Source organism: Equus quagga, chromosome 2, assembly GCF_021613505.1.
Source record: "Equus quagga isolate Etosha38 chromosome 2, UCLA_HA_Equagga_1.0, whole genome shotgun sequence".
In the NCBI taxonomy this organism is placed as follows: domain Eukaryota; kingdom Metazoa; phylum Chordata; class Mammalia; order Perissodactyla; family Equidae; genus Equus; species Equus quagga.
In genome coordinates, this window is record NC_060268.1 from 164,499,180 (window position 1) to 164,512,969 (window position 13,790).

Consider the following 13,790-nt stretch of genomic DNA (forward strand, 5'->3'; position numbering starts at 1 on the left):
CAGTTTCATCTTGTCATTTTACAGTTAGTCTGTTAAGCGGAGATTAAGTGGCTCTCTCTGAAGTCACCCAGGAGCAGAGGAGTGGTAGAGGCTGCTAGAAACTCAGATCTCTCCGCGCTGCAAGCTCTCTCTACACCACGGCCGGATCATCCTAACTTGTCCATGTGTCATCAATAAAAGCTTTAAGAAAACACCCACCATCCTAAAATCACAAGGCATAAAGGACCCTTAAATGTTGTCTCATCTGACCCTCCCACTTTACAGATGAGAAAACTAAGGTCCACAGGGTGAAATGACTACAATAAGAGGTACGGTTACTGGTGGCAGAGCCTGTGTAAGAAGTGGGTCTACTTCCAACAAAACAGTGCCCCCCCGCCCCCCACTACCCCACACGGCTTATTCAGTTTCATCTGGAATCCTGGTATTTTGCTTAAATCATATTGGTTAAAATGTCCAGGTTAACAGACAGGCAACTCTAGGAAAAGACCAGCTATTTTGATTGAGAATTTTAATTCTTTAAAATTAATCTAAAATTTTATTTTGGTTTAAAATTGGCTTGAATTTTATAACCATCCTTGTACATTTACCAGAAAATCTCAGTGACATAAACTACTGAAAATAAAGTTCAGAGAACATAGGGACATTCCTGGAGCATGTGTTTCATTTCGGAATCGTGTAGATTAGACACTTACATCGCTTCAGATCACACACTGCAACCACGTTTTCTTCAGATTTAGTTGAAAGGAAAAATGTGGCAACAACTCTGTTTGCTGAATATTTTAGAATTGTCTACTTGACGTGATTGGTGGTATTTACATAATTTTGACAGTGTTCAAAGACTGAATCTAATCTACATTCTTTACAGAGCTTCATCTTCAAAGTGTTGTAGCAATGCACACATGGAACATTTAGCGAGGACAACACATTGAGAGTGTGATACACTACCGTTATCTTGACACATAGACACTTGGAGCAGGTGCCCACCTGTATAGAAATGTTTATTGGTTCCACAACCTACCATGTGCCAGGCTCTGTGACGTGAAACGGCACATAGAATTCCTGCCTTCAAAATTGTCGTGGGGCAGTGAGGAAGTCAGGCGAATGATTGAGCAGACAATTATGAGAGAGGGTGCTAAGAGTTAGAAGAGAATGTAATTGAGGCTAACAGAGCAGCAGGGCATTATAGGGGATCGTAGAAGGAGCATCAGCATGCACTGGATGGGGGCAGGAGTCAGAGCAGGCTTCCTGGAGGAGGTGACATCTGAACTGCATGTTGAAGGATGGTAGTTACCTAGGTGAGGGGGAGTAAGGAGGTTGTCCGGGAGAGGGAACAGTATATGCAAAGGCATCATATTTTTATGCACAGTGTCCTTCACAGGGGCAGTATTGACCTATAAACCCCTAAATGTTTCATTTCCATGTATAAACACTAACATTTGGCTTCTTAAGGAACTTTGTGCAGCAGATTTTAAATATACATTTCAAACAGCTTGTTTTTCCATCTCAAAAGACTCTGATGCTCCCCGCAAAAGTTTGTCTGTTGAGAGGTCACCATATCTTATGTTAGTGAGAAAACAGAAAGATCTCTCCTAACCCCTGAAATCAAACCAACTCCATCGATTTTAGCCTGCACAAAACCGATGAAATTCTGCCCAACATGGATTTCCTGAAGAATTGTGTGGCAGACAGAACAACTTCAGCCCTGAATGGATTCAAACTGCATTTTGCTGTCAAAGCCCGGCTCTGTCTGTGGACTGCTCTCCAAGGAAAGCATCTTATAATGAGGGACTTTTGGTATTTCATGCATCAGATCTTCATGGTTAGAGTAAAGAGAGCCTCTGTTTGTGCAGAACTGCCTGCCCAAGAGAACAAGGATGGAAGAAATTAAATTAGTTCCTGCTGGCTGGCCTGCAACACATACCTCTGAACCAAGCCGTATATGTAACAATGGTTTCTTTAAAATCCTTCCCAGGAGCTTAAAAATAGCTTAATCTGTGAGCAGTAATAATAATAATTGTTATTATTAAATATTATTCAGTAATAATAATAATTATTATCATCATCATCACGCTTTGCAAAGCAACCGCACATCATGTCTGATCTTTGCAACAGCTAGCATAGCAGACATTATTATCTCCTTTTGACAGGTGAGGAAATTAAACCTCAGAGTCATCAGATTTCAAAGGTGGGAGAGACCTTGGAGATCCTTTCATCCAGCTTTCTCATCTTACAAAAAAAAAATGGGAAGTTGACTGACCTACAATCCCATAGGGAGTAAAACACTGGCTGTGGGACCAGGGCTGGGTCTTCTGATTTCTAGCTTACCAAGTTTTTCACTCCACCATGCTGCCTTCAGTCTGCAGTGCGTTCAAAGAAGCTTGGGAGAATATGCATTTGTTTCTTTAGGAGAAATATTGTTGAAACCAGTCCTACATGCTGCTTTATGAATACACACATGTATGGAAAAAGTCTCTTATTTTTATACTTTTTCTATATGTAGATTGACACAGATAGATAAACAGGCAGATAGATGATAAATAGACACACACATCACATGTGACATCACCAGGGAGGCGGTGGTAGAATTAGACCGGGCAGAGTCTCAAAGGGGACTTCAATTTCATATGTATAATTTTATTTTTTTGATCAAAAATATCTAAGGCAAAAATGGCCGTAACAGTAGCATTTGTTAATTTGGGGCGATGGGCAATGAATTCATAAGTATTTGTCATGTTCTTATTTTTGTAGTTTTAAAATTCAAAACAAAACAAATATATGAATATTAAAAATAATTCCCACCTACAATATCATCATTTTATAAAATAAAGGATATTTTAAAGGAGTAAAATGGTACAAAAGGAAAGAAAAGAAAAAAAACTAATATACGGTTCTTGGTGGTGAAGTTGACATTACTTCTCTCTTTGCTTCGAGTCTTTCCTGTTATGACACCAGCAGAATGTGTATTATTTTGTCTGCATTTGCTGCATTATCAGTTCTCTTTTGCACATTTTGAGCCTTTCTAATAACTCCAGCAGGAAAGGCAGGCCCTCTCTTGTCAGTTATAACACCACTAGCTGCCCCTTCGTGACCTGATGTTCCCCTGGTCCCGAGAATCTTGTTCTGCCTGATAACAGTGGTACAGAGTTTAATGGACCAAAAGGCTGGTGATTTGATACCAGACGTATTATTTAAAACCACCTCCTGGATGTGTTAACTAAACTTCTTGTGGTAATCATTTCACAATATATACATATATCGAATCATTATTTTGTACACCTTAAACTTATACAGTGCTATGTGTCAATTATATCTCAACAAAGCTGGAAAAAAATTAAAAACCGCTATGACGAGTTGGGAGAAAAAACACAGAATAAAGGAAAAAGATTTGTATTTAGTACTTTTAAACAAACCAAAAAAATCACATCTGAGGAAGTAGGGCCAGGAATGTGGCTTTAGAAGTCCCCCCTTTATGGACATCCAAACAGAGGATAGAATACTGGCCTTACACTAAAAAGACTCTGGTTCAAGTCCCAGCCAAGTCCGTTATCCACTGGATGCCCTTGGGTGGGCCATCCGACCTTTCTTGGTCTCAGTCTTCTTAGTAGAAACTGGAAATGGTCCTATTAGACTTACCTACGCATATGGTTGTCCTGGAGATCAGACAGCTAATGAGATGAAACACTTATTATCACTCCAACTGAAAAACAACGCAGAGATGAGAGGATTATCATTGCTGTTATGAATCACTCCAGGAGGTGTCATGGTGATGTGAATCACCACATGGTAATGCCGTGGCGAAAGCCCAAACGTGGGATAAGGCCGGCATTGACCCAGTAATCTCAGAATTAGTCACGGAGGCCTGGCTAGTGATAATCCAGTGGCCCTATTGTTACCAAGAAGACAGCACTGTCAAAGAAGTGTGTCATCTCACTCTTCTCCCTGAAAAGAAGACTCATCTGGTGAACGTTGATGGAAGGGGTCCCACGGTATTGGCTGCATTAGCCCTAAGGAACGAGGAGACCTGGGTTCCAGTCCCAGCTCTCCACTGCCTAGCCGTGTGACTTGGGCTGATTCACATATTATGCCAACTTCACTGGGCTTAGCTAGAGTTTGAACTTCAGCCCCAATGTTACTGTAGTACCTTCCTTGTCATCTTTGTAACCTGGTATTAGGGTCACTGTTCCCTCTGGTTCACATCCTGACCCAGCTTCTACGAGCCTCACAATAGAATTGAGAATTTACGATCTGAAGTTCAGCACCCAGGAGGCAGCGGAAGGGCAGGGCCCAGCACAGACCTGGCCCTGAGCATTGCACGTTATTTGATTTTGCCAAGCTGTAAAGGTGTGACCAGCCCTGGAAATCCTTCTCTTGCCTGGTCAGGAACTCTCTCGCCTGGATTATCTTTTATGTCTTAGCACATAAGAAGAAATGGCATATTCACTACTTGGCCTGCAAAGGGAACCGAGTTGAACTGGAAATGAACTTAAATTCCTGATTGGTTCTCTTGGAAGATATTGTGCTTACTGAAAATGTGACCAGTCGGGTTGGTTTAGACTCTGCTGCACTCTGGGCTGAGGTTCTTGGCTTTTGCTTCTGGATGGCTGCATGTTACCAGGGCAGAGCTCGTTGTGAATCCGCATGCCTTCACCCCACGGAGCTTCAGCTGTGCCCTTGTTGTTATTCCCTAGCTCTTTCGGTCTATTGTGGGCTGCTTATCCGGTTCACCCAGCAGCTGTTAGAACTCTCTCTTCCCCTCAATCCCAGTCCCCACTCCTGCTCACTCCCCTCTCAGCAGATGTCCACCCTTATTCTTTACTTCCCTTCTCTCCATCTTTGCGTCTCTTTGTGTTTTCTGTCATCCATCTCTGTGTCTCTAAGGAACATTTGTCTCTCTGCCTCGGCAGAGCTCACCTGCTGTCTGCATCGATGGGGAAGATGATGATGATAGTGAGAGTAATAGTAATGCTAATGGTAATGGTGAAGAGACTAATAGTAGTAATGGTCACCGCTGCATTTGTTTAGTGAGTGCTTACTTCGTGCTAGGAACTGTGCCTAACAGTTTATGTACATTTAACTCTAGAACAAGCCTATGGCTTAGATAGAGCCGTCCTTGTTTCACTGATGAGGACCCTGAGGCTTAGAGAGGATAAGTATTTGCCCACAGTCCCCAGCTTCTAAGTGGCAAACTGGAATTCCTACCCAGGTTGATCCTAACTCTGAAACCTGAGCTCTTAGCCTCTGGGCAATGCTCCGCTCCCCCCCACCCCCCCATTCTACCCTGAATCCTAGAGGCAATAAAATTATCTCCAAGGATGCGAGTGACAAACACGGCTTCCTCTGTGGGGGAATGTTTTCTGAAAGGAAGGGTATGTTGTGATCACACAGCAAACATCCTCTTTCCAATCATCTTCCGGACAATGCCACACGCTTAGATCTGTGCAGCACCTAACAGTTTGCAGAGCATTCTGACAACTCTTAACCCCACATAACCCTCGTAATGTAAATGAGAAAAGCTTGTGACTTCTCTTTTTATAAATGAGGACACTGATGCTCAGAGAGGTAAAGTCTGTTTCCCACTGCGACACAGCTGAGAAGCATGTCATGGGTTAGGACTAGGGCCCAGGATGCCTGACTCCTACCCCTAGCTCATCCAGGGCAGCCCACAGCCCAGTGGGTACTCACTGTATCCTCCCTTCTCCTCCAAGGGAAAGAAGACTAAAGAACCATTGTATCTTTAACAATGATCCTTTTCTCCTAAAGGGATAACTAACGCCTTGAATAAAGCCATTTCTTAGGGCTGCAAAATGGCCTGTTAGGGGCTGAGAAATGGAAGGGTCTCAGTCGATTAGAAACTGCCCCTTGATGAGGGCTGAGGCATTCTGTCCCTTGTGTGCCAGAGCTGCCTCTCTGAACCTCTCCTTAAATAGTGGCTTAAATGCAACCAATTTAGCAACCCAGGCATGGCGTGACAAAGGAATGTCTCTCCAGATAGTTCTAACGAAATGTCAGGGAGTGTCCATCCCTGGGCCAGTCACTGTGGCTAGGGGCTCTGATTGGCCAGTTCTGTGTCATATTCGAGGGAGATTACTATTCCCATTTTACAGATGAGGAAGTGCTGAGAGTCAAAAACATTAAGTGATTTTCCCCCAATCACACAACCAGTAAGCCACAGATGGAAGCCTGTGTCTCTGACCACAGTTCACCCTACAGCTGCCTGTCGCCGACAGCTGATGCATCTTTGCATCTGTAGATGGATTAATAAGCCCAGGATGTTTGTAAGTTTTTGTTCAGAGTTCAGGGACAGCCCTTGAGTTGGCCTTTTCTTTCGTTTGTTACACTTCTCTAAAACGGCTGAGGCTTGAACCACTTCCTCCTGTGCTTTGCTGCCTTGTGCTTACCTCTGTCGGAATATTCATCACTCTCTGCGTTGGTCTGTCTCCCCTGAGACCTCAGGAAGATTTCTCTTTTCCAATCTCTGTATTCCCACCACCTAGCAGCTTTCCCTGGCTCGTAATAGATGCATAATCCATGTGGGCTGAGTGGACAGACTCATGAATGCCTTCTTGGCCCTTTGATGGAGTCAGAGCAGAGGCCCCACGGCCACTGCCTGTGTCTTGGACGCTCTCCTTTCCTTTCGGAACAGGGTAGATTATATCACAAAAGTCTCGCTGAATTTCCAGCACCCTGGCTCAAATGGAGGAAGGACACTTTGCCTCACTCCTTGTACCCAAATACTAATCCATCATTTCATCCTGCTTGGGACTCACAATAAAATGTGAAAGAGCTTTGGGATAAATAATGAGCATTGTCAAGCTGGGACAGCTGTTGCACTCTCCCGGTGGATACAATATTTTGCACATCCTTTTGACACTATGGAATTAAACCATTAGAAACAGTTTTCATCTGGATCTCCTAAATCTCTTGGCATTAAAGGGTAACTAGTTCTCCTTCAGATTATATTTTGTTTTTAAAACTCGAGAGAAATGCTGCTTTAATTTAAAACAACAACAACAACAACTTTCTAAGCAAGCAGGAACCAAAGCTTTTAATGTTCTTATGCACTGTGAATTCTTTGTAACAATTAATGGCTCAGAAAGGAGACCTCAGCCCTGGGGGCAGTGAGCCTTGTAGAGGCCTGGATGAATCAGAGTGGCTGGGCTGAGGTTTCTTCTGTGGGTGTGGACCAGCCTTCTCTGTGGCCGTGTGATAGATAGTCTATGTCTGTGCCGGATGCTCGGGTAATGTAACTCACTGTGCTGCTCTTCCACATCCTCAGATCTGATGTTTAACCGTGTTACTGCAAACAGGGCTGCTGCACACAGTTTAGCAGAGAGGATGAGGCAGGTGCATAGAACCTAGCCCCCTACCCACTCCCCAGACAAGGGGGCATGCCTGCTATCGCCTCTGGCGCTTATGGCGGTCACAGAAGTGGTCTGTATCTTTGCATTTCTCCAGTGCCCAATATCTCTCTGAACAGAAGGACGGACCACAGATAAATACGGGTAGAGGTGATAATGTGGTGATGAAATAGATGGTCCTGGGGCTTAGTTAGGGTTTTTGGGACAAGGCTGTTTTGTGGGGCACTAGAAGCTGGTTTGAATGATTTGGGTTCTCATTAAGGTTTTACTGCTACCCAGTTATATGGCTAGGGCAAGTCACTTTCTCTCTTTGTTAATAAAGGGAGTGGATGAATTGATCTCTAAAGGTCTGCAATTCTAAGCTTTCCCAGGTTGCCATTGCTCCAGCTGGATAAAGAAAGCTGACTTTGAAAAGGAAGAGACCTCTGGATTTTTCTGGCTTGTACAGAATTGGCTCCTGGCTAAGTTCTCAGAGGGTCTTCGGATGCCCAGTCAGTTGGTCTGAGCTCCCCAGGACCTCAGGGGGCATGAATTCACACCGACAAGATCCAGCCAATGTCCCCACACCCACCACTGCCTCTCTGAGTGGAAGCCTCTTTGCATCTAATTGTCTTGGTGGATTGTATTAGCCTCCTATTGCTGCTGTAACAAATTACTATAAATTTAGTGGCTTACATCAACATAAATTTCTTATCTAATGGTTCTAGAGGTCGAAAGTCCAAAATCAGTCTCACCGGACGAAAGTAAAGGTGTCAGCAGGGCTGGTTCCTTCTGGAGGCTCTAGGGGAACATTCATTCCCTTGCCTTTTTCAGTATCTAGAGAGTGCCTGCATTTCCTTGGTTCATGGCCCCTTCTTCCATCTTCAAAGCCAGCAACACAGCATCCTCTCTCCTCTCTAACCTCTGCTTCCATCCTTACATCTTCTCTCTCTGACTCTGATCCTCCCGCCTCCATTTTATGATGCTTGTTATTACATTGGGCCTACCCAGACAATCCAGGATAATTTCACTGTCTCAAGATCCTTAATTTAATCACACCTGCAGAGTTCCCTTTACCGTGTAATTCACGGGTTCTGAGAATTAGAACGTGGATATCTTTGGGGGGAGCCATTATTCAGCCTACCACAGGGATTATCCATTCAAATTCAAAACCTAGATTCAGACAGGGAGAAGAGTATCTTTGAACTCCTGCTTTGAAGTGGGGAATTGAAGACAGTCCCCTACGTGGGTGACTCTGTACCTGCTTGCAGTTTTAGCTGTAAACAACAGCAAAATCCATTTGCTTTCTGGGTGTATTTAGGTTCATCTCTTTGAATTATTTGAGGGCCTTTATCCACAGAAATCCTCTCAAAAGAGGTGTCCATATCTCCTTAAGCCACCAGGTTCTGATGAGCCATGCTTATCATCTTCCTTCTTTGTTCTGTTCACCCTCCAAGTGTGAGGCAGTGTGTCAGGGAAACACGAGAATCTTAAAGACATGCTCCCTTCCCTTGTGGAACTTAAGTCTAATGGAGGAGAAAGACTCATAAGCAATTAGTTTTAAAACAAGGCAGAGTGTGCTAAGTGATGTAACAGTGACAAGTCAAGGTAGTGGGAAGACAGGAGGGTGACATAGTCCTAGACCCTAGGGGTGTCAGATCATATGCCCCAATTTTTGGCTCAGAAATATGGTGGCTATACGGACCTGAATTTTAGGTTATTAACTCTTGTAGGCTAAGAATTTGAAAGCTTTTAAGGCTCTTAAAAAAAATAGGATGATGTGTCTTTTTTTGTTTATCTAAGGGTGTTTGGTTCAAAAGAGGTATCTAGTTCTCTGATGATTCATGTGAAATCACTTCTACTCAAGGTTGATTAAGGTTGGGGACAACAAGAATTTGCTAGGCAAAGTGGAAGTTGGGAAGAAAATCTGGCTAGTCTTCTTATTTCATGCTGGATCTGAATGGGTACACTTCTATAACCTCAGCCGTACCCAGAAAAGCACTGGTTTCCATAGCTGACCCACAAATACCCAGCGTGGTTGGCTTTCCTAGTTGGAAAGACAGCTCTTCCTCCAGTGTGCTTTCAGAGGTGAAGGGAAATCTCTAGCAAGAGCTCCCTCCAGCCTAGAACACAGTTTTAGAAAATACAGCTGACTTCTCTGGGAAAAACAAAACCAACCTTGTCTTATTCTGGCCATGGAAACCAAGTTGGCACCTCATTATCGCCTTGTTAGCAAGGACAGGCTACGTTGTGGACAAACCTGGGAAGGGTTGGCCCTGTGTGGGCAGGGTTTTGAGTTAAGCTTAATTGCTCTTCTAAAGCTCAGCTACTTAATGCTACACAAGTAGAAATCTATCATCAGACTCTTGACCATCCTCCTCTTCCTTTCATATTCTCGCCTACGTAGACTATTAGCGCTTCCCCAACTCTGCTGCTGCCATGATTTGTGTCTGAGCCACACCAAGGCTTGGCTGCAACCAGCACAACCACCCAGAGGAGAAAAGTCTGTAACCACGTTTAACCTTGATCCCCGCAACGCTCCAATATCTTAAAATGCAGCCAGCCTGTTCTGCCCTTGGAGCACAGCTCAGCTGCTGTCTGGGTGAAGGTAGTGTCTCTTTAATGACTTATAGAAAATTCTTGATTTCTCACAGAATGGGAGAGAGTAACCCAAAGTCATTTTAATCTGGCTCTGAAATGTGTTTTGTACTTGTACTTGAATGTGGATGTGCCTGATGTTCTGAGAACTAACTTCAATCAAAACAGTGAAGCAGCCCAAGAAGATGTACCCAGGTTGGGCTGAGAAGCTGCACACTTAACCAGCTGTGCCCCTTCGTCTTTCAAAGCCTGGCTGGGGTTTGAATCCTACTCTGTCTGGTGAGTCTGTGCTCACCAACAGTGAGTGGTCATTAAGTGGGTCACCTAATCCCTCTGGGCTTTAGGTTCTTGCCCTGCAAAGTTGGGGTGAAAATTACCTACCCCATAGGACTCATGGGGAGGACTATGAGATAACGTAGACTGAGCACTGGTCACACAGTAGTGTTGCAGTAAGTGCGAGAATCTCTCCCACTCGCCTTCCTCGCCACCACCTGCCTCCCTCCCTCCATTCTCTCAGGCCCATGAAAAGTGTCAGCCTAACCAGAAGCTCTCTTTCCTCAAAGTGTCTCTAAAATGGGAAAGGTGTGACTTGTCCAATGATTTCCACGCCTCCCTTTTTTTCCTCACCCGTGCCTAGCCCCCAGCCTCTCTCCTTTGTTTCCTCATCATCAGACTTTTACTGTACAGAGCCTGTGACAGTGGAGACCTTGTCTAAAGTGTCCCCGCTTTGCAATTTCTGCCCCACACTTCCATAGGCATGCTGAATGTACAGCCTGGGCTGCCCACGGTAATCCCAACATCAAATGCACAGTCCCGTTCTACCCATTAACACGTCCTGGGAATTCCAGTTCATCAGCATCCCAAACACATTTCCTGATTACATCCACCCCCGCCCCCCGGAAGGGGAGTTTAAAGCCCGGGAAAAGTGGTCTTACAGAAGAGCCCAGACCATAGTAACCACATATCCCAGACTTTCTGGGAAACTGTCCCCTTTCCAGACCATGCATCCTGGGTTTTGGTCCAGAAAACACCATAACCAACCAACAGAGGTCACATGAAAGGCACATGTCAGACAGAACACCCCCGCAATAAGGTTCTGTGAGAGCCCACTACTGCTTACGACTCAAGTTCAGACTCCTCACTTGCAGTTTTTTTGGTTATTCCTTTTGCTAGTTGGGTTTGAGAGTGCCTTGAAGGAAGCCTGATTCTTGCTGCTTTTGGACGTGAAATGAGGATAAGGGTGAAAATGTGTTTGGCACAAACGTATACACAATTCACTCTGTATGCAATTTCAAAGGCTGCTTTTTTCACTTATTAGAGTATATGGATTTCCTCATGTGCCTAAATGTTTTTTGACTTTACCAAATCCAAAATAGTGTCTACCATTGGCAATGATGGCGGTGGGCTTGGGTAGGAAGAGCAGACACCCAAGGGGGATTTAGTGGGTTGGAATATTTTCTATCTTAAGCTTGGTGCTGGGTACAGTTTTTTGAATGTCTTAAATATTACATAATAAAATAGAAATTTACACCAATAGTAATGGTTACTTAGCATTTCATTTAGTAGATATATCTCATAATTTACTCAGTTTAAAGCCTGCTCTCCCCCCATCATATATTTGTAATTTTCAACTTTGGACTCTTAAATAACATAGTATTATTAAACGTCTTTGGGCATCAACTTTTGTCTGCGTTTTAGCTTATTTTCTTAGGATAGGTTTACAGAATTGAATTACTGGGTCAAAGAATGTGGCTATGAGTGCATATTGCCAGACTACTTTTTAACAAAGTTGCATGAGTTTAGATTATCATTGACATTGTGCCCATTCCACTTTCTCTCACCAGGACTGAGTGCTGTTACTAAAAAGAAAATATTTGCTACTCTGCTAGGCAAATATTTGTTTCTAATGGTTTTAGCTTGTATCTCTTTGATAACTAGTGAGATTGAAAATTCTGTCATAAAATAATTTTTCTATTGGAGTTTTTTTAAATTGATGTGTATGTGTGAGTGCAGATTTTTGCAGACTCACACGTAGGGCCGGTGTGGGAGGCTGTTGTTTATCTAGGGGGACCACAGATAAGCGAAGAAAGGGCCCCTTAACCCCCTTGGTGAAAACCAAGTGTGCATCTAACCCTTTGTCTTCCTGCAGTGCCGCCAAGCTCCTGGACAAGAACCCCTTCTCGGTCAGTAACGCGAATCCTCTGCTGCCTTCACCCGCCAGTCTCCAACTGGCTCAACTACAAGCCCAGCTCACCCTCCACCGGCTGAAGCTGGCACAGACAGCCGTCACCAACAACACTGCGGCCGCCACGGTCCTGAACCAGGTCCTCTCCAAAGTGGCCATGTCTCAGCCTCTCTTCAATCAGCTGAGGCATCCGTCTGTGATCAGTGCCCCCCCCCAGCCACGCCGGGGTGCCCCAACACGCTGCAGCCATGCCCAGTGCCCGGTTCCCCTCGAATGCACTTGCCTTCTCTCCCCCCGGCCAGACACGAGGCCCAGGACCCTCTGTGAGCCTTCCCAGCCAGCCCCCTAATGCCATGGTGATGCATCCTTTCAGCGGGGTCATGCCTCAGACCCCCACCCAGCCAGCGGTCCTCTTGGGCCTTGGCAAGCCTGGGCCCGCTCCTGCTGCAGCGGGATTCTACGAGTATGGCAAAGCCAGCTCCGGCCAGGCCTATGGCTCTGAAACGGACGGTCAGCCCAGCTTCCTGCCAGCCTCGGCCTCCACCTCGGGCAGCGTGACCTATGAAGGGCACTACAGCCACTCAGGGCAAGATGGCCAAGCTGCCTTTCCCAAGGACTTCTACGGACCCAACTCCCAAGGGTCGCATGTGGCAGGCGGATTTACAGCTGAGCAGGCCGGGGGCGTGAAAGGCGAGGTAGGTCCTCTGCTGCAGGGTCCAAACAGCCAGTGGGAGAGCCCCCACGGCTTCTCTGGCCAAAGCAAGCCTGATCTTACGGCAGGCCCCACCCTGTGGCCTCCACCCCCCAGCCAGCCCTATGAGCTGTATGACCCCGAGGAGCCCACCCCAGACAGGACCCCTCCTTCCTTCGGGGGTCGGCTAAACAACAGCAAACAGGGTTTCAGCGGTGCCCGGCGGCGGCGGGCCAAGGAGGAGCAGGCGATGCTGTCCGTGCGGCCCCTGCAGGCTCAGGAGCTGAATGACTTTCACGGTGTGGCCCCCCTCCACCTGCCACACATCTGTAGCATCTGCGACAAGAAGGTGTTTGATTTGAAGGTGAGTCATCCTAAGGCAGTCTGGGAGCCACAGCTGAAGCCTGGGTGGGCTTTCCACCATAGCCCACTTCTCACTACTCATGAGCAAGGCACTGTTACATCTGGGGGTTGGATAACAGAATTTTGCCATCAGTACCCTTGATTAAAATCACAGGTATTAGAACCAAAATTCATTTCAGAAATGTTTCAGGGCCAGTCCCTTGCTTTAAAGCCAGTAATAGATTCTTAGCCGTGTTTATAGGTGAGAAGGCTAGAGCTGAGTTGGGGATCAAGTGATCCCACCTGGGTACAGAGAAGGGACTCAGGAACTGGGGTCTCCTGCCTCCTTGAAGAGGACTTTCCCTCTGTGCTATGCCTAGAAGCTACTGTTCCTGGAGTACATACATTGTTCTGAGTATGAAAGGGGAGAAAAAAGTTAGCAGAATTTTGATCAGGGGCAAGAGAGTAATTCTAGGTGAGACCTAGACACATTACAATAGAGGGCCTCAGCCTCCCCATCTGCAAAATGGAGATAGAGCCTCATGACACCTTCCCAGTGGTTGTAAAATGCTTTGGGTCCCTGCAAACAAAGGTCCATTATAGTATAAATTGCCCCCTCAAATGTATTGATGATGCA

The 13,790-nt window shown here is 45.4% G+C and overlaps 1 protein-coding gene across 1 annotated transcript in view; it reads left to right on the top strand.

Annotated features, from left to right (window-relative positions):
• RBM20 (RNA binding motif protein 20) overlaps window positions 1–13,790 on the top strand; it is a 189,899-nt gene that overhangs the window by 122,651 nt on the left and 53,458 nt on the right. Inside the window, 2 exon segments of the mRNA XM_046654235.1 lie at window positions 12,085–12,328; window positions 12,330–13,175. Of these exon segments, the coding sequence (XP_046510191.1) occupies window positions 12,085–12,328; window positions 12,330–13,175 (1,090 nt within the window).